We start from the raw sequence: 21,465 nt of genomic DNA on the forward strand, positions 1-21,465 counted from the left end.
TCAAAACCGTCTTCATTTCTAACAGCTTACCACACGTTTCAGTGCGGGAATTTCCATTAAGAGAAGATCAAATAAATAAAATGACGAAGGCACTTGATAAGATGGCATCCAGTCCACTCTCCCCCAACTCAGCAGGCCTCAGATAACGTGAAAGTGGCCTGTCAAGATCTTGGAATAATTTCACATTTCTGCGCTTTTTGTTTCACTTAAGAGGAAAAAAAAAAAAACAATTACAAAGCTTGTATTTTTCCATAAATAATACTCTCCAAAGATTGTAATTTTTATTATTTTTTTTAAACATAAACTGTGTTTATTGCAAAAATGTGTATTAATCAGAAACTGGAAAAAAAAAAACATTAAAACAACCAGAATCACACTTGTAAAAACGCAATGTTCAAAAAAAAAAAAAAAAACCTTTGTATAAATAGTCATCTCCACAAGGAAGAATCCAAGAAAATATATCGGAAAAGAAAACAAGGTTAGAAATGAGGTTTTGCTTTTTTTATTATTGTGTGGGGTGAGGTGGGCATCGGCTACTGGATGGTCCAATGACCCGCGTTTGAAGACACATTTCTCACCTTGTTGTCTTTTCACAGCATTCATTCACAAACATTTACAATTGTCTTTGGGCCCCACACAGACACATCTCTCCCCATTTCTGTATTATTTTTCCAGAACAAGACAGCGAGTTGTTTTACATAGCCATACCATTAAGTGCTATGTGTTAACGGGGACCGTTTCAAAGTGCTGAATAAAAACGTAAAATGTCGTGCATGTGCTATTGATCAATACAGGACATACAATACATTCAAAACTTTATTACAAACGTGTATACATATTGGGCAGTATAGCAGAAAGTGACGCAGCTGGACAAAGACATTCACAAAAAGTCCGATTCTCGACAAAAGATGTTAAGGACATCAGTAAGACGCCATGGCGGCTCAACTCCTGTGTGGCGGGTCCTTGAGGTTTCAAAGAATAGCCGGGCACAACGTCTGTAGTGGTAATAACAAGTGTGTAGTCTGAAGAGTACACGGGGTAAAGGGCATGTCACACAATTTGGGGACAGAGACAAAGAAGCCTATTGCCTGTCATAATAGAGAGCAAAGTGCTATGTAACTAATTCATTTTTATATGGAGGGCACCAACAAAACACAAACCATCAGACCAGCTTCATCATTTTCAAAACGGGGCTTGGTTGGCCACACTGCATTATTAAACATTTTTTAAGGAATTACAACAAACTACTCAAGTCAATATCTTAAAAGTACTTAGGATACCAGGCAATCATTTTTCCAGCAAACCTGAAATGGAGCCTTTGGTTGCACCCTCATCTTCTATTGGACTGGCTGCTTAAATTAAGCAGAGGCATCTTTCACAGGATCGGGCTGGGCTGGGCTGGGTGGCACACCTTGGACCCTCCATAAGCTTCAGTCAGGTGGGACGGCCTCCTCGAAACAAAACAGTCACATGCCAGTAAAGTCACATTTGCATATTCCAAGAGAGTCTCGATTTCAATTGATTAACAGGTGCCAATAATCAGCCGACTTTCAGAAGAGAACAAAAAAAGTTAAAAGCATGATGGGAATCCACTTCATTAACTTAAATGGACAAACTTTACAACAACAACAAAAATAAAAACAAACCTTTCTGGTTAAGCAGAAGAGCCCATTTAGCATGTCTGAGTAAACATGAATTCATTATTATACACCAAGAAGTAAAACATATACTTTATTTTCTGTTTGTAATAAAGAAATAATTTGATTAAAAAAAACATTTCCCCACACATTAGAAATTCAGCAGGTAATCTCAGCCTGTCTGTCGAGCTGGTGTGCCCATGCTTTATTGCTATGATGTGCGGGACGGAGGACTGGGGAGTATTGTTTGGCTACCAAATCCAACTGGCATGCAGAGTGAGTGACCTGGCACAACGTCTGCCAAGAGTGACTGTGCAATGCAGAGTGCCCTTTCCTCATTACCCAATAACAAAATCATAATGTGCTGGTGACAGGTAAATGGCATTCCAGGTTTCTGAATGTAAGTGCCATCTTTATTTATAATTATTGATGTGTCGGCCGAGCCCTATGGTCTCAAACTGAAACTCAAGCCCCAGTCCGGGGCGAGGTTACTTGATGCCACGATGACAGGATCAGCACTATCAGGGGGTCACATAGGCAGAGCACAGACGTAATGGAACTCTACTGCCATTTGCTGGAACATTTGAAATAATGAGAGGATGATTACAAACGGTAATTATACACAGGACGGTGCCTTTTGTCAGTTATGATTTCAGATCAGTGCTCTGTTTTCTTACGCCTGCCCCATATATCCCAGTTTTTCTCAGATGGCGCTGAATGGCCAATGTGCCCATGGCACCATTCCATGGCATTGGACGCAACTACTGCCATTTCACATCGCTGGCATTATTTGTAAACACCACTGCTGGATTCTTAAGAGAGATTGAGACAGAGAGATTTAAAAAGAAGAAGAATATTGCATTAGCAAAAGCTATAGTGTTTCTCACATAAATAACCACAGCTTCCCCCAGAGTCTGTTGTTTTTTTGTTTTTTGTCTTTTTTTTGTAAAAGCCATGCTATACATTTTGCTTGTTTCTCCGTTTTACAAGTCTGTCATTCAAGCAAAGATGACACTAGAAATATTTCTGAAGGCACTTAATTAATACACAGCCTCAAAACAACATTAAATAAGAAAAAAACAAACAAAAAAAAACTCAAAATGACAACACTAAAAGGTGAAAACAGGGGACACGGCCGACAGTTTGAATAATGTCTCAAGCCCCTGCGGTCTCGAAAAAGAACTGTGATCCACACAGTGTATTCGGCCTCCGTTCTTCTCCGCTATGAAAAAATACGACCTAATTGGATGAACATATAAAAAAAAAAATGAAATAAACACTGGACGAAGAAGAAGAAGAAGTAGAGAAGTTCCTTCTCTTTCATGGGGTATTTTAGTTGCTGTCAGGACAGTTCTTGATGAATGAAATCAAGGCAACATTGTTTATTGTGTTATTATTTTCCGTTCTCATGGCAAAGGTGAGCGGCATCATAGACTTGTGGCTCCTTGGAGTCTCGTCAGTTCATCTGCTTCCTCTTCTTCTAATGTACTTTGTTCAGCACAGGGACGGAAAGGCAGGAGTGGCTTGTGGACGTTCCCTGGGCTGCTTTGTTGAGAAACGTGTGGCAGGTCTTTGCCGTCTGGCTTCCCAGTAATGACTGCCGGTGGACGAGGCTGAGGTGTCTGCTCCAAGCAATGTGCAACAGCAGCGGGGACCATTTCTGCAATCTCATCGGTGGGGGAGCGGCCGATGCTGCCATCTACCTGGACGCGGATTTCGGGAGAAACGGAGAGCTGGTGGTGCGGTACCATGCCATTGTCCATGCTCTTTGGAAACAAGTAGGTTTTCATTTGGCCTTTACCTTTTACGTTAACCGTGCCTCGATAATCAAATTCGTAGCCCATTTCACTAAGCACACGGAAGCTTTCTTCACTGACCTGAACGCGACATTCGACTCCAGTAGTGTCCATGCGACTGGCAATGTTGACCGTATCTCCCCAGATGTCATACAGCAACTTTGTTGTGCCGATCACCCCCGCAGTCAGGGGTCCGTGATTAAAGCCAATGCGGAGCTTGAAGTTAAACCACAGCATATCTTTGTTGAAGTCATCCACCACTTGCATCATCTCTTTGGCAAACTCAAAGAGGACGTGAAGATGGCCGTGCGGATGGGCAGAGTCTTGGCACTGTGAAGGATTGAGACCGGATGCTGCCATGTATGTGGCACCGATGGTTTTGATTTTCTCAATATTGCTGTATTGTTGCTTGCTGAGCAACTCGTCAAAGTCTCCAATCAGTTCATTAAGCACACGGTAGCACTCTTTGCCACCTTCGTAGTTCTCCTCGTAAAACTCGCTAAAGTTGACGATGCTGGCAAAGATGACACCGACGTTATCGTGGTTTTTAGAGTAGCTTTGTGTCACCTTCAGCTGCTCAGCAACGTGATAAGGGATGATGTTACGCAGTAGCCAGTCAGCCTGGTCTCTCGTGTTCTGGATTTTACTGCGATGCATGTCCGCCTGCACATTCCCATGATAGTGCAGCCTATAGCTCACCTCAAACTCTCTGTTTAAGAACCAAACCAGAAGGAGGAGGAGGAGAAATGCCAGAATGACCTCCTGGCCAATATCTTTGTGGAGCTCGGATTCAAATACAGAGCTCTTGTCTGGGCATCTGTTAAAAATGAAGAAAATAAGAAAGATTCAAACAACACGGCGTCAAATTGGACAATCGCACAGGTAGTCTTCTTCCACTAACATCAGCTATGAAGAAACAGCTTCATTTAACAGACCAACTAGACTGACATTGGTACTTGCTAAGCATTTTCCTTAGAAAATGGAATTTCACAATAATTCAATTCAATTCTTTATTGTCATGTGTACAAGTACCATGCACAATGAAATGCTTGCTTGCATGTTCCACCACAGACAGTGAACATAGACAAAAAAAAACACAATATATAATAGAATAGAAATAAGTAAATAAATAAAACCAGAATCCACGAATAAATAGAGACAGTGGCAAAAGTATATGTGCAGGTAACAGTGGAGGTGACACAAGGCTACCAATTGTTCACGAGTCTGACTGAAGTTGGGTAGAAACTGTTCCTGAACCTGGAGGTGCGCGTCCAAATGGACTTTTAGTAGCTTCCCAGATGTAAGGAGGGGGAAAAGTGACAGTGCAGGGTGGCTGGGGTCCCGCCTGATACGGTTCACTTTCCTGACACAGCACGTAGTGTGGATGTCATGGATTGTAGGGAGCTGTGTGCCCGCAATCTGCTGTTCTGTATTCACCACCCGCTGCAGAGCTCTGCAGTCCTGAACCGAGCAGTTGCTGTACCAGGATGTGATGCATCCTGTCAGGATGGATTCCACAGAACGCCTGTAGAATCTGCATAGGGTTGTGGGGCACATCCAGGCCTTACTCAGTCTCCTGAGGAAGTAGAGGCGTTTTTGGGCTTTCTTGACGACTGCCACAGTGTGACGACCATTTAAGGTCATCAGTGAGGGTGACTCCGAGGAACCTAAAGCTGCTGACCTGCTCCACAGCCTCACCTCCGACGTAGATGGGGCTGCGCTCTGTTGCCTGTCTGCAGAAATCCACAATCATCGCCTTAGTTTTGCTAACACTGAGGGTGAGGTTGTTGTCCTGTCAACATTCTGCCAGGAGTCTGACCTCCTCCCTGTAGGCCATCTCATCGTCCTCACTGATCAGACCGATTACAGTGGTATCGTCAGCAAACTTGAGGATGGTGTTAGAGCTGTACTTAGACTCGGAAAAAAATCTAGAAAATCTAATCAACTAAAAATGCTCATAATAACAGGTCTGTACATTTAATGACATATCCACATTGGGAAGTCAAGCAAAATGACACCTTTTATTGGCTAACTAAAAAGATTACAATATGCAAGCTTTTGAAGACAACTCAGGCCCCTTCTTCAGGCGAGACGTATATTGCAATCTTTTTAGTTAGCCAATAAAAGGGGTCATTTTGCTTGACTTCTCATTACATTCATAATGGCGAACACGGTACAACTCCATAGTACTGCTGTTAGCTTACAATTCTTTAGGTTAGCTTATTTTTAAAAGTTTATTGCACTTACTTCTCAATGTATAATTGGTAATTATATACTGAAATGTTCAATGACTTAAAATAAAATCCTACTGATAACACTTTTGTACATGATGCCTACCACCCACCGCCGATGTTGTGTCACCTCATACAATAATGCCACCTTGGATTTCTAATGGGAATGCATGTTTTTTTTTTTGAACGAAATTACATTTTTTAAACACTCTGAAATTAGAAATCTAAATCTGTACCCCGCAACTGTCACAGACAACATACTTACAATGAGGTATAAAGAAGAATAAGCAGCACAATCCCCACAACTGTGCAGATAGAGGATCTCATCCAAGAGCTGAGTTGGCAGAAGTTACAGTACTGGATAATTGCGATGATGAGAGCACAGCACAGGAATACTGTGAACTAAGAACACAATAAAGAGGATTAAAATCAGCTACTGCATTCAAATACTAAAGTCAAGGTTACACTTCACTTCTGAACACACTCAGTAACATGCTCACTTTAAACGGCAACTTTTTTCTCTAAGCAGCTTTCCCCGTGTTTTGCAAATCTTTTTCATTTTGAAAAATACAGAACGCCACGCACGTGTGCATAGGAGAGAGCTTGAGGGCTCGAGTAAATGTGATTACCCGCCAAACCAGGGCTTGCGTCTGTTCTCTGATCCGTTTTCTTCTTCTTCCTCTGCAGGGCAGCAGACTGACAAACCTACCACCATATATATGGATGGATGGATAGATAGATAGGAAAGGCACTATATAATAGATAGATAGATAGATAGATAGATAGATAGATAGATAGATAGATAGATAGATAGATAGATAGATAGATAGATAGATAGATAGATAGATAGAATAAAAATGCAGTTATAACAGACAATAACTTTGTATAATGTTAGCGTTTACTCCCGGGTGCAACTGAAGAGTCGCATAGTGTGGGATCTCCTCAGTCTGTCAGTGGAGCAGGACGGTGACAGCAGTCTGTCTGTCGCTGAAGCTGCTCCTCTGTCTGGAGATGATCCTGTTCAGTGGATGCAGTGGATTCTCCATGATTGACAGGAGTCTGCTCAGTGCCCGTCACTCTGCCACAGATGTCAAACTGCCCAGCTCCGTGTCTACAATAGAGCCTGCCTGCTCACCAGTTTGTCCAGGCGTGAGGCGTCCCTCTTCTTTATGCTGCCTCCCCAGCACATCACCGCATAGAAGAAGGCGCTCGCCACAACCGTCTGATAGAAAAGATAGGTAGAATGCCTAGGGGGGGCCGGGTGGTCTCGTGACCTTGGAACCCCTGCACATTTGATTTTTTTTCTCCGGCCGTCTGGAGTTATTTCTGTGTTTTTTCTGTCCTTTCTGGCCATCGGACCTTACTTTTATACTATTTCTTCTTTCAATTTTATTTTTACATTTTGTCTTTTTTTCCTCTTTCTTCATCCTGTAAAGTTTCACTTTGAGCTACATCATTTGTATGAAAATGTGCTCTAGAAATAAATATTGTTCTTGTTGTTCATCTCCAGTGTCTGCCCACCTGGACCCACCTCTTCCTGTTGTTACTCTTCATAAACCACCATTTCAGTTCCTTCCCTCAGTTCTGCTTTGGACTCCTGTCTGTAAAGATGTGTAATAAATTTTTCTTGCATAACTTTAAAGTATATAGGGTTACCAAGATGATACCCCAAAACCTTTTTCTAAATTTTTGTCTCCTTATTACAGCAGACAATCAAAAGATTAATAAAACTCCTAGAAATTTGCTACATTAAAGCAGTTTATTAATTAGAGTATCTATATGACTTCCCATAGCAAAAATGAACAGTGACAACCTTTACCTTTATAAATGCAAAAGCAAAATGTCTGGTCAATCACAAAAATGCTAGCCTTAATTACACTGGTCTACAAAAAATATTTTTTTTTGCTACTGGGAACTTTAGAGCAGCTCTCTATTACGTTTTTTACACTGATTTCATATATGAAATAGGAATTAAGCTAGCACTTCAGGTTTTTGACATTCACATCATTGCCGTTTTGACACTTTTGAATATCAATACAATATATCAACACAATATCTACGGTCATGAGCTGTGGGTAGTGACCGAAAGAACGAGATCGCGAATACAAGTGGCTGAAATGAGTTTCCTCCGCAGGGTGTCTGGGCTTTCGCTTTCCCTTTCCCAGAGGGGACTGGACGGTCCCGTGGCCTGGAACCCCTGCAGATTTATTTTATTTTTTTTCTCCAGCCATCTGGAGTTTTTTTTTTGTTTTTTCTGTCCAACCTGGCCATCGGACTTTATCCCTTTTCTATGTTAATTAATGTTGACTTATTTTAATTTCTTATTTTGTCTTATTTTTCTTTTCTTCATTATGTAAAGCACTTTGAGCTACTTTTTGTATGAAAATGTGCTATAGAAATAAATGTTGTTGTTAAAGATAGGGTGAGAAGCTCAGTCGTCCGGGAGGAGCTCAGTGTAGAGCCGCTGCTCCTCCGCATCGAGAGGAGTCAGATGAGGTGGCTCGAATATCTGATCAGAATGCCTCCTGGATGCCTCCCTGGGCATCTCTAACCGGGAGGAGGCCCCGGGGAAGACCCAGGACACGCTAGAAGGACTATATTTTCCCGGCTGGCCTGGGATCGCCTCGGGATTCCCCCAGAAGAGCTGGAAGAAGTGGCCGGGGAGAGGGAAGTTTGGGCATCTCTGCTCAAGCTGCTGCCCCCGCGACCCGATCTCGGATAAGCAGAAGAGGATGGATGGATATCTAGAGTTTGAACTCTGTCCTTCAAAATTTTTGGAATGCGTTTATTCTGGAAACAAACCAAAAGATGATACCAGAGACACTTTAAAACACGTGTATGTCCATTTAGCTCAATATAAAAGTGAGGTCAGTGTGCTCAAAATTGTCTGACGCACTCACTTTTGCGCTTGTACTGCACATTCGTCTCTCTCTGCATGAACCAACAGTAGTCACTCATCATGCTCGGAGTACATTTTCCCCGATATTGGTTTTCCATCACCTTTGTATCCTGATGAAATGTTTCCCCACGCTCATCTTTGACATCGCTTAGATGTGGTGGAAAAAAGTCGAGATGAGAATGTAAAAAATGCGTCTTCAGTGACATTCTGGCTCCCGTAAGTTAATATACTTTCAGCATGTCCTCCACAAGCTCAGCATAATTCTCTGCTCTGTGAATGTCAAGAAAATTCTGGACAACCTGCACGAATGAGGGTGCTGATTCAGTGGGCTTCGGTTTCCGTTTCAAGTCATCGTCAAGCACCAGTTTCAAGGATTTCAGGGCCAACTAAAACACCTTCCTTAATTTTGGCTTCACTTTTCTCGACGCCAAACGTATTTCTTAAATGTTAAAACGCATTGCCTTTGAAGTCCAATCACCCTGGTCGTCCAAGACCTGGAACATCATAACTAAAAACTGGGACGTGCTGGATGAAAACGGTTTTCAGATTTGGAGTCAGCAAGTGAAATTTGTTAAAGTACAGGTGAAAGAATCCCAGTAGCAAAATGCTGGTTGACCAGTGTAATTGACATTCTAAGCCCGTTGAACAAGTGCGAGACAACTCAAGGATTTAAATTTACAAAGAACAAACCAGCACAAAAAAACTAATCCTAACAATGGAGTACTGTAGTTGTCGGTTAAAGAACGTAACAGTCCACACCAGACAGGGTGAAGAGTCAATTGTTCAATTAGACTTAACAGACATTTTGCATAACCAAACACAATCTGCATTATTTGCCCTTTGAAAGTAAAGCACTTATTTGTATTATGAACAACAAATAAATTATTAAAGTATTATATGTAGGAAGTTAAAATTAATACACGATGGGAGGGTCTGAAAATAGAAAGTCCATCTTATGAGAAGGATTTAGTACCGTATATAGTCACATATAAGTCAGGTCTTGAAACCCGAAAAATTGATCATAAAATCAGACTCGACTTATACGCCCGTTAAAAAATGTGACACTTCAATTTTTTTTTTTTTACATCTTCTTGTCTCCTCCAATCTCTCATCGGTTTCTCAGACACATTGAATTTTGTTGCAGCAGCGCAGTTCCCAATTTCTTTTGCTACTTCAACGACATTTAATTTAAAACCAGCTTCACATTTTCTTCTGATCGAATGCTCCATCGTAGGTAAGGGATGCTCTTACGATAAAGGTGTTTAAGTGTGTGAGATACAAAAAACACAAATCAGTGCAAACGTCACTTCAGAGTAGTTCAGGTATTACCGTGTGGTCACGTAGGCACAACAGAGACAGAGAGAGATTAGGAGCACACGCTGCCACACCCACATAGAAGAAAAAAAGCCATGTGCTTCGTGGTTACTCACTCTGGTGGGTGTTAGCAGATCATAATCTCTTGGACCAACAGTGGGAGTTTTCCACATTCAACTTATACAACCGGCATTATCAAATACCAGAAATTATACGGTAAAATCAAGTCCTGACTTATCCGCGACTATATACGGTAGTTGTAGTGGACTCTACGTTATCGAAAGCTAACAGAATGTCAGGTTACATAGCTGTGGTGTTATGGGTCCACAGCTAGCTCAGCAAAGGCCGTTTCTTTTTAAATAATCACCGCACTCACGGCGGCTTCATGAGGGGGCCATAGCAAGCCACGGGGTGATCTGCGGTGTGGGCGTTTCTCACCTAGTGCACAGGTGAGGGACTGCCCACATCCGTGATTGTTCCCGTGGCTAATGTGCTGCAGCTGCTATGGCCCTTCGCTGTATAAAAGAAGCGCGAGTCGGTTGGGAGAAAGATCAGGAAAGAACAAGAGAGAAAAGGAAGAGAGGACGGAGGTTACAGGGAGCGAGGAAGCAAGGCGGTGCAAGAGAGAGACAGAGACTCGTGGAGTGTGTGGACGAGCGAACGAGCGCTTGTGGGCAGCTGCAAGGAAGCTGGGTGTTAGGCCGACACCCAGGCCTTGGAGTTGGAAGTCGCTCCCGCTGAGCGAGCAGGTAGCAGGAGTGACCAGGGAAAGGCGACTGGCTGTAGAAGACCGGAAAGGCAGCAGGAGTCGCGAGACTTGGTGTTGCAGTCCTTGGTGTGGGCATCCTGGAGACCAAGGAGTCCAAGTCTTAGGTCGCGGATGAGTGCCAGACCGAAGCCAGGATCGGGAGTTCTCCAGACCTGTGTTAGTTTGTGGAAAAGGGCAGCTGCAGATAGAGCGTCTCGCCTGCTGCAAAGCCTAGTCGGGAGAAGCAGGTGAGACGCTAATACTAACGGGAAAGAAGCACCAGGCTTGTCATTGTTGTGGATTTTTAAAGACTGCTTCCTGTATGAATGTTTTAACCTCGATTTTAAAGGATTGTTTTTTTTTTGTAGTATTTTTAACCTCCATGTTTTCTTTTAATGGATTATTTATTTAATGAAGAATTTGAAAGCACTGCACTGTTTATTTGAACACTGTTTTTGATTGTCTTTTTAATAAAAGCACTTTGCACATTTATACCATCTCCTTGCTCAATTGTTGTCCCACTGTCTAGCTCATCTCGGTGACATTATTGACGGTGTTGGGTTCAAGGGCTTCCAAACGGTGATGGGAGCGTGGAGCCGAACCCACATCGTCACAATAGTGCCTTGACATGTGCAGTACAAGTCACAGGAGGTTCTACTCAAGCTTTATAACACACTGGTGAGGCCTCATCTGGAGTACTAGGTACAGTTTTGGTCTCCAGGTTACAAAAAGGACATAGCAGCACAAGAGAAGGTCCAGAGAGGAGCGACTAGGCTGATTCAGGGCTACAGGGGATGAGTTATGAGGAAAGATTCAAACAGCTGAGCCTTTAGAGTTTAAACAAAAGGAGATTAAGAGGAGACCTGACTGAAGTGTTTGAATTAGTCCAATGGAATGAGACGGTGATTTTAAAATGAGTTCAACGAGAACACAGTTGGAAACTTGTAAGGGTAAATTTCGTACAAACGTTAGGACATTTTTCTTCACATAGAGGAATAAGTGACGGAAGAGTGTGGTAGACTGTAGGAACCTTCAAAACTCGACTTCACGTTATTTTATAGGAATTAAGTCAATAGCACCGGTGAGCTATGTTGGAATGAATGGCTTATTCTTGTCTAGATTGTTCTAATGTTCATCTTTTTCCATATCTGTCCTCTATTACGCCCTTCATCTCCTAACAAGAAATGATTTTTTTTTTGTCTCATCTGTCCCAAGGACATTCTCCCAGAAGCACTGTGGTTTGTCAATATGCATTTTAGCAAATTCCAGTCTGGATTTTTTCTATTGAGCCCACTGTCATTCAAAAAGCAGATGGTGTGGATCAGAAGTGACCTTGGAGTTCAGCTTGTATCTCTTTGGAAGTTGTCCTTGGCTTTTTGTCTGCCCTTCTCACTATCCTTCTTCCCAGTTCTGGGGTTGATCTTCCTTTGCAGCCGCGTCCAGGGAGGTTGGCTACAGTCCCACGGACCCTAAACTTCTTCAGAGTATTTGCAACTGTTGTCAAAGGAACATCAACCTGCTTGATGGTCTTCTAGCCTTTGCCTTTAACATGCTTGTCTATCATTTTCTTTCTGATCTCCTCAGACAACCCTTTCCTTTGCTTTTTCTGGTCCATGTTCAGTGTGGGACATGCAGTGATACCAATCAGCAGAGTGAGGACTTTCCTCCATCTAAATTGGCTGAATGACTGACTGCACTATTGGCGACATGTGTGATACGAAGTCAAGAAAACAGCTAGTTTGAAAAATCACTCAAATCCCAATTTTTTCGAATCTTTTCTAGGGGTACCAACAAATGTTTCCAGGCCATTTTAGAAGATCTTTGTACAATAAACCATACTAGAGCTTTTTTCACACTTATTTTGCTTTACTCTGTGACATACCAAGGGCATGCAGATATACAGGGGACAGTCGCTTTCACCAAATCACTTTTCAGGAGGCATACAGCACATTTTCAAAGAGCTAGAAGGGTACAGTACCAACTAATTTGTCCACATCTGTATATCTATATCACATTATCTGAGTAGCATAAGGCACAAGGCAGCATACGAGGCGAATCTGGAATCTCTAATTGACCTCTGTTGGATGTGGGAGGAACACTGGAGTACGAAAAGGAAAATGCACAAAAATGCAGGAAGAACGTGCAAACTCCATACAGACAATTAACGGTCACAGGATTAGACACTCAGGACGTTGGTTCAATGAGGCAGGAGTGCTGACCTTTTGTGTTGTGCTGTCAACTCTCAACAGGGCATAATGAATACTGGAAATACTGGGAACACTTGTATAGCAAAGAAGACACTTCCAGTCTTTTACTTACTTGTGATCCGTTATTAAACTCACAGGTAACGTGAGAAAAAACAGAAAGTGCTGGGAGAGAGATCAGAATGGCACCAATAAAATGGCGAGGGATCCAGCCAGCAATAAACTGTAGAAGGTGTTTGGTGCAGCCCATTACGTCTTCCAGGTAAAAGGCCATTCTGAGGAAATAATGAGCAGATTAAGGATACATTTCTCATTGTCATTACGAGCATCAACATAATACAACATTGAGAAGAAAAACGGCAGAACTGTACTAGCTAAGGATATTTTAACATATACTGTAAGATTCAAATATTCAGAATTTTCAATATTTTAAAATACATTAATAACAATCAATTACTAACAGAGACTCATGAAATGCTTTATTTTTCAGCTCTTAAAACTTAAACTTAAAAAAAAAAAAGACAACAAGTTAAACACGCTAATCTTGATGCCAGTTAACAAAAGAACATTCACAGGTGTTAGAATAAAATACAACTTGAACACTAATAATAAAAGTACTGTTACATGTTAAATAACTATGGCATTATAAAAAAAAAAGCATTTGATAGGAAATAAAAGTACTAAAAAGGACAGATCTATCTACGTTGGTAGGAACTGTTCAAATACTAGCTGTGCTACCCGTCTAAGATGGGTTGAAATCTAAGTAGTCAACGATGACCTCAGCATTAACGTTTTCAGCACACCATGCAATGCACACTTGTCTCTGTTTAATGCCATTTGTTACGGGATTCGTAAAACAAGTGTTAATGCTTGTCATGCACCATCTGTTGGAAAGACAAATGCAATGAATTTTATTTACTAAAACTGTTTGTGATGCACCATCTTTTGGAATGACAGAGACATGGCAACCAGAAGGACACACAAGATACGTATTGTTTAATTAAGGTGGATTAATACTGGCTGGCAAGAGTCTGCCTAGGCAGTAGATGGTACAAGGCTGGCAAAACTTCCAAAGAGAGAGAACTCCAGTTGCAGGGACAGAATGCCTTTCAGTGGCAGTGAGTAAGAAAACTAAATAGTAGCCTGTGCGTTAAAACATTTGGGCGCACCATAGTCAGGTCCTAATTTGGGATCCTGAGATGGTTTGTCATGTGGTGAGTGTGGCAACACGCTGTATCAGTGCATGCATGCTCCCAACCTAGGCCAGTACGTGTCAATGTACAGTTTTCGGATCTGGTATCTCTGTAGCCCAGAGCTTCTAATGCTGGAGCTCCTACTAGCAGGAGGTAACTTACTTGACAGTACTGTGCATTATTTGAACCAGAAAACCCTCCCACAATCTTAATCTTAAATATATTATAAAAAAAGGGCGGAGCTCTAGAGGTCAAGCCCTAGAATCTATTGGTGCCCATTGGAGTCAACTCCACCTACTTGGAGCTCCAGGATGGAGGCTCTGGTCTGCAGAGATATATCTGCTTTGGGAGTTTCACCTAATAGGAGGGGAGGACTGAGTTGCCAATTAGAGAAACAGAGTTTTGCCACACGGGACTGAAAAGGGGTGAGAAAAATTGCCAGAGTGCTGGTTAACTATAATGCCCATTTAAGAAGGCAGGGAGCATAAAAGATAGGTCTCTTCTAAGAGAACGAAGGCCTCTGGGATGTAGATACTCCGGCGGCCAGCAGAGGGAGCTCTTACTCTAGAGTTTAGAAAATATAAGCGGCTGAACTTCTGGCTTAATTATTACAAAGTAACAAACACACGTACCGGCATGGTCCTTGTTTATAGTCTTGTTTCAATAATTGTAATCTAAATATGTTATGACATCACACAGAAAAGAAACTTCTGCACACTTCTTAAATATAGGGGTGCATTCATATTAGATGAATACTGCATTCTTTGATAAGATTTATGTGGCTTGTTGACAAAGAATACAAAGTGGGCCGTCTCTAAGAGTATATTGGGGATGTTTAACTCCACTGAGGTTCTCTCTCCATGGCTTCTTTCAAGAGCTGAACATTGTTCATTCAGGACCACCGCCAAACTAGGCAGTTTCTTCTGATATCCAAGTGAAAGCTCAGTACAGTTGGAGAACTGAACCAAAACAAATGTTGTTGGATATGAGAAAAAAAAAAATCATATTGAGATTATATTGGGAGGCACGGTGGCGCAGTGGGTAGCGCTGCTGCCTCGCAGTAAGGAGACCCGGGTTCGCTTCCCGGGTCCTCCCTGCGTGGAGTTTGCATGTTCTCCCCGTGTCTGCATCCAAAGACATGCAGGTTAGGTGCATTGGCGATTCTAAATTGTCCCTACTGTGTGCTTGATGTGTGGGCGTGTGCCCTGCGGTGGGCTGGCACACTGCCCGGGGATTTGTTTCCTGCCTTGCGCCCTGTGTTGGCTGGGATTGGCTCCAGCGGACCCCCGTGACCCTGTAGTTAGGATATAGCAGGTTGGATAATGGATGGATGGATGTTTTGACCAATCAGAAATGTAAAAATACATCACTATCTTCAATGAGTAGGAGAGGCTGGCCTGTGTGGATCTGAATTTCAGTGCTGTGAATTTGGTGAGAAACTGTTGAAAAGATTGACTTTCCTGAAATAAGTTCCACTTTTATAATTTCCGTTTTTCTGGATACAACGTTAAAAAACAGCCCAAGAATGTCTGGCGTGTACAGTGTACCGAAAACTAAGCATCATCTCACCGCACAGACAGGACCAGTGATACTCCTTCCAACAGTATGGCAAGGACGCTGACCGCGATGGCAGCTGGAGGAGGACTCGTTCCCAAGACCAATGGTTTCAAGAAACAGCTGAGGGTAATGAACAAGAGCACTGCAGATGAAAGCAACACATCCAGGAAGGAGCTAAAAGTTGAGCTGGCAAATGTCTTCACAGGAGCAATCAGTTCAACCTGGTAAAACAATGAATGAAGATTCAAAGAATTTGTGTTTTAGTAATCATGATAATGCTGCAAACGTTAGATTGTCTGGCTAATGTTTAAATATCATTTTTGAAAATCACATTCTTTGTAAGATAAAAGAAATGAAAGTTAATCACATTCTGAAGAAACGTTAAGACAACCCTTGCATTTTCAGAAGTCCAACCCGTTACCAGCACTCCAGCCCAGCAGACTCCATGTCGTGGAGACTTTAATGCATCAAGAACTGACTTGGCACAGACGTTACTTTTAGATAAAACTGAAAGTACAGCCTGGTAGGTCAACACAGTGGTCCAAACACCACATTAGACGGCAGATACTTTAGAGCTGAAGTACGTACTGCACTAGCCAAGGTGAGGCTTAACAAGGCTTCACAGATGAAACTAAGACAGTGCAGAGCTGGCGCTGTTGTGTAAAACAGGAGCTTATCGAGCCCTAAGACAACCTCAGTGACATCCATGCTGCAATGGAAAGATAAAAAATAAATAAATAAATACATGGAATAAACCATAACAATACTGGGAATAAAGCAATGTCAACACTACTATATTTTCATTTAAAAACCACAGTTTTTAAACAGAAACGATCTCCCTCCATACTGAAATTTCCGAATCATTGAAAAAAGCATCTCTGCCCACACTTGAACGACTGAAAACGAAGATGACGTTTGCTGTTCACCTACACTGGGTACACACACATTGGCGGAAACATGAAGAGGAAGTGTCCTCCATGCTTGACGTGCATTTGTAGCCAACATTCACGTCTGTGTTTTTAAATGAGAAATATCATGATGTAAACGCAGAAGAGAAATTCAAACAGAATAAAAAATGTTTTAAAATGAGCTCATAATGATGCACTGCAAAAAAGCATAAGAGTCTATAGGTTGTTAACCATCGTTACACCCAACGGTTTAATGGGAGTCTCATGGCTCTTCTAGACGTGTGGACTACTGAATTCAATACTTTAAATTCTCAATATCCGTTTTAAGGATAAATGAGAATATTTATCCCAAAGAGACAAAGAACACACTACAGGTAATTTACATCCTTCAAATAACTGATGTTTGTATCATATTTAGATTGCCAATGAATGTAAGTACAAAGTAGTGGCAAAAAAAAAATTGCAACTTGCAAATAGTCAAGTCAATTTTTATTTATAGAGCAAGTTTAAAAACAACAGAAGTAAACCCAAGTGCTGTACGACTTCCATAAATACATACAGTACATACAGTGCATGTATCTTAAATATAAACGTCTACACGTGGAAGTGTGTGCGTCTGTCTGTCCGGTCCAGAAGTGCGAGGCTACAGCATGAAGCTCAAAGAAAGCGACAATGTCGCCAAAGTAAAACTCCCGAGAAAAGAGAGAAACTCGTTTAGCTGCTAATACACAAACGAGACGAGCACATCAGCAAAACGGCATCCCTGTCACTTTTCCTCCTGCTGCTAAAACACAAGTGAGGCAAACACGCTGGTAAAGCGAAACCTCAGAAGAAAGAGACACTCGCTTAGCCGCTAATGCACAAGCGATGCAAGCACGTTGGCACAACGAAACCTCCTAGGAGAGAGACGCCCAGAGTAGTTCCTTTCAATTACCTGACATCTGCACATTTCAATTTTTTTTCTGACGATTTCAATAGCTAGTATGTGTATATTTATTTATTATATATATATTATTTATCCATACTAATAAAAGGCAAAGGCCTCACTGACTGACTCACTGACTCATCACTAATTCTCCAACTTCACGTGTAAGTAGAAGGCTGAAATTTTGCAGGCTCATTCCTTACAGCTTATTTACAAAAGATAGGCAGGTTTCATTTCGAAATTCTACGCGTAACGGTCATAACTGGAACCTTCTTTCGTACATATATACGGCCATAGCCTGCAGCTCGGTCGGCGTGTGAGGCGGAGTTGCATCCCGCATCATCACGCCTCCCACGTAATTGAGTGCCTGCCCATATAAGGCCGTCCGTCGGCAGCAATCCAACAGACACGCTGCCGCTAAATATTCGCGGGTGAAGGACTGTGCTTATGCAAACGAAGATGAGATAGTCATGAATGGTCTAGTGTTTGGCACAAACTCAGAGAAAGTGCGAGAGAAACTTTTAAGTGCCAGGTCTTAGCTAACATTAAATAAAGCCTTGGACATCACAAGATCGCACGAGATACCACAAGCACAGCTGAGAACCTTCGATGCATGTACTCCGAGCGGCTCACGTGAACTGACTGTGAACGTAGTACACAGAGAACAAGGAAGAGTTCCAAAGAGCGCGGAACAAAAAACACATTACACAATTGAGAAGGCAGCAAAAGAATATGAAGCGAGTGACGCATACAAGCATAATCATAAATGCAGCTACTGCGGAAACAAAGCACAGTGTAAACCGTAAGTTTAAATTAAGTTTATAGACATGCTGCCACTGGCGTTTGTTATGCCTACGACGAATACGATATTCGCGAGATACAAGTTTACCGAGAGGACGCAGGGTATAAACGAGACTTTGATTACTTTGTAACGGAGTTAAAATTGCTGGTGAAGGACTGTGCTTATGCAAACGAAGACGAGATGGTCAGTGATAGAATAGAGTTTGGCACAAACTCAGCAAAAGTGCGAGAGAACCTTTTAAGTGCCTGGTCTGAGCTAACATTAAATAATTCCTGGTGAAGGACTGTACTTATGCAAACGAATAGAAAGCAAATGTTACTTTATTTTTAAAATGTTTCCTTTTGTTTTTCATAACTTCTTTAACACACTTCCTTTCCGCTGTGAAGCATTTAGTTATATATATATATATATATATATATATATATTTAGTTAGTATATATATATATATATATATATATATATATATATATATATATATATATATATATACATACAGTATATATATATATATAGTGATGGACGGCCAGGTTGGAAGGACCAGGGGAAAGGGCACTGATGAGGCAATACCTAACCGGGACACTAGAGGGCTGCCCTCCTCGGCGGCTGTGGCACCACGGATTCCCGAATGGACATGACGGGAACTGGAGTTTGGTGAAGACCTGTTAGGTTCTAGGTTCTGTGGGGGCCGCCAAGGGGAAGCTGCAGAGTTCTGTAGAGGACCTCCAGCACACCTGGGAGTGATTCCAGGTAATACTAATGAACCACCTGGAACACTCCCGGGACCTGAATAAGAGGAGCTGCCTCGCTCCATTGAGGAGCCAGAGTCGAGTGTAAGGAGTGGATAAAGCCTGAGGAAGAGTGGAGGCAGATGGACTGGCAGCAAAGAAGGGAATGGACTGCATAGTGGTACATTGCGGTGTTGGTAATGTGTGCACAAAATGTAAATAAACATGGGTGTTGAGCGCACTTGTGTCCCGTGGCTTACTATATTATACACTGAGGAGAGGCAAGACACATGACAGTCCGCATGGAGTTTGCTAAAAGACACCTGAAGGACTCTGAGATGGTGAGAAATAAGATTCTCTGATCTGATGAGACCAAGATAGAACTTTTTGGTCTTAATTCCAAGCGGTATGTGTGGAGACAGCCAGGCACTGCTCATCACTTGTCCAATACAGTCCCCACAGTGAAGCATGGCGGTGGCAGCTTCATGCTGTGGGGGTGTTTTTCAGCTGCAGGGACAGGACGACTGGTTGCAATCGAGGGAAAGATGAATGCGGCCAAGTACAGGGATATCCTGGACAAAAACCTTCTCCAGAGTGCTAAGGACCTCAGACTGGGCCGAAGGTTTACCTTCCAACAAGACAATGACCCTAAGCACACAGGTAAAATAACAAAGGAGTGGCTTCACAACAACTCTGTGGCTGTTCTTGAATGGCCCAGCCAGAGCAATGACTTAAACCCAATTGAGCATCTCTGGAGAGACCTAAAATGGCTGTCCACCAACGTTTACCATCCAACCTGACAGAACTGGAGAGGATCTGCAAGGAGGAATGGATCCCCAAATCCAGGTGTCAAAAACTTGTTGCATCTTTCCCAAGAAGACTCATGGTTGTATGAGCTCAAAAGGGTGCTTCTACTAAATACTGAGCAAAGGGTCTGAATACTTAGGAGCATGTGATATTTCAGTTTTTCTTCTTTAATAAATCTGCAAGAATTTCAAAAATTCTTATTTTTGTCTGTCAATATGGGGTGCTGTGTGTACATTAATGAGGGAAAAATTTATTTAAATGATTTTAGCAAATGGCTGGAATATAACAAAGAGTGAAAAATTGAAGGGGGTCTGAATACTTTCCGTACCCACTGTGTGTGTATATATATATATATATATATATATATTCATACATACATACATACATATATACATACATACATACATACATATATATATACATACACACACACAGTAAATAAATACTCACATTTAAGTTTAGAACGCTAAGTCAAAAAGACAGGCTTCCAGACAGAGCTTAAAAGTGAATAAAGTTGGCGCTGACCTAATATATAAAGGGAGACTGTTCCAAAGCTTACAGGCAGCTACTGCAAAAGCACGGTCCCCTCTAAGCTTAAGTGTCAATCTCAGCATGACCAATAACTTGTGGTCAGAAGACCTCAGTGACCATGGAGGAGAATAAGGTTGTAAGAGGTCAGGAAGATTAAAAGGAGGCTAAACCATTAAAGGGCTTAAAAACAAACAGTAAAATCTGAAACTCTATCCTGTAATGAACAGGAGGCCAGTGAAGAGAGGCTAAGACTGGTGTGATGGGATTCTGTTTTCGTGTGCCCGTTACAAGCCTGGCAGCAGCTTTCTGGATGAGCTGAAGACAAGCAAGGGATGACTGATTAACTCCAGTATATAATGAGTTGTTGTGGTCCAGCTGAGAAGGGACACATGCATGAATTAGTTTTTCAAAATCATCTACAGAAGCAACAGTTTGACTTTGCCCGCATTACAACTGCCTAAAATATATGCAAAAACTAAAAAAAAAAAATCCAAAAACCACTGTACTCGTAAAGCACTGTGAGGGGGTGCTACAACACAAACACAACTATAACAGCTAATATGTACTATTCAATTTTTTATAAAACAAATAACCAGCACAATAATGATACCAAAAGTAATACAAATAATGAACAAATCTTCTAACTGCAGTAAAATAAAAACAAATGACCAACACAACAGCATTACTGTAACTCTTCTGTGTTAGCATTGCTTACATGAAATAAATCATGAATGTAGCTATACACCTCTGATACAAAAACAACAAAAGAAGAACTTTCTGTCTATCAAATTTTACATAATCTAAACACGTTAAAAAGTTCTAAAGACAAGCATGCAGCACAGAAAGTGATTGTGGTGAAACGTACTTCCTTCTGATAGCTGAGTCGATACATTATTTCAAGGTCTTCTTTTAGGAAGTTTAGGCTCAGCTTGTTTATGGGTGGCTTTAGGAAGTATTTTTTCATCAGGCTGTGAAGAAAAGAAAAAAGAAGAGAAAGAGCAGAATGTTAGCTCATCTTCATTATTTTAGATTTTCTTCAGTCAGGTTTTGCTGCCAAAACTGGTTTTAAGAATTTGCCATCTACATTGTGTATATTTTGGCAACAAGGCCAAAGCACTGTCTGATTTGCATGAAGAATGAATTTATAGAAGGTTATTATCAGAAGACTTTATCTGCTGCCACAACTTT

The 21,465-nt window shown here is 41.6% G+C and overlaps 1 protein-coding gene across 1 annotated transcript in view; it reads right to left on the reverse strand.

Annotated features, from left to right (window-relative positions):
- Positions 1–503: 503 nt before the first annotated feature.
- adcy9 (adenylate cyclase 9) overlaps positions 504–21,465 on the reverse strand; it is a 90,134-nt gene continuing 69,172 nt past the window's right edge. The window contains exons 6-10 of the mRNA XM_039775821.1: positions 21,143–21,245; positions 15,592–15,800; positions 12,945–13,104; positions 5,930–6,066; positions 504–4,250 (exon numbers count right to left, since the gene is read on the reverse strand). Coding sequence (XP_039631755.1) covers positions 3,065–4,250; positions 5,930–6,066; positions 12,945–13,104; positions 15,592–15,800; positions 21,143–21,245 — 1,795 coding nt within the window. The 3' untranslated portion in view covers positions 504–3,064. The remainder of the gene's footprint in view (positions 4,251–5,929; positions 6,067–12,944; positions 13,105–15,591; positions 15,801–21,142; positions 21,246–21,465) is intronic.

Source organism: Polypterus senegalus, chromosome 13, assembly GCF_016835505.1.
Source record: "Polypterus senegalus isolate Bchr_013 chromosome 13, ASM1683550v1, whole genome shotgun sequence".
NCBI lineage: Eukaryota > Metazoa > Chordata > Cladistia > Polypteriformes > Polypteridae > Polypterus > Polypterus senegalus.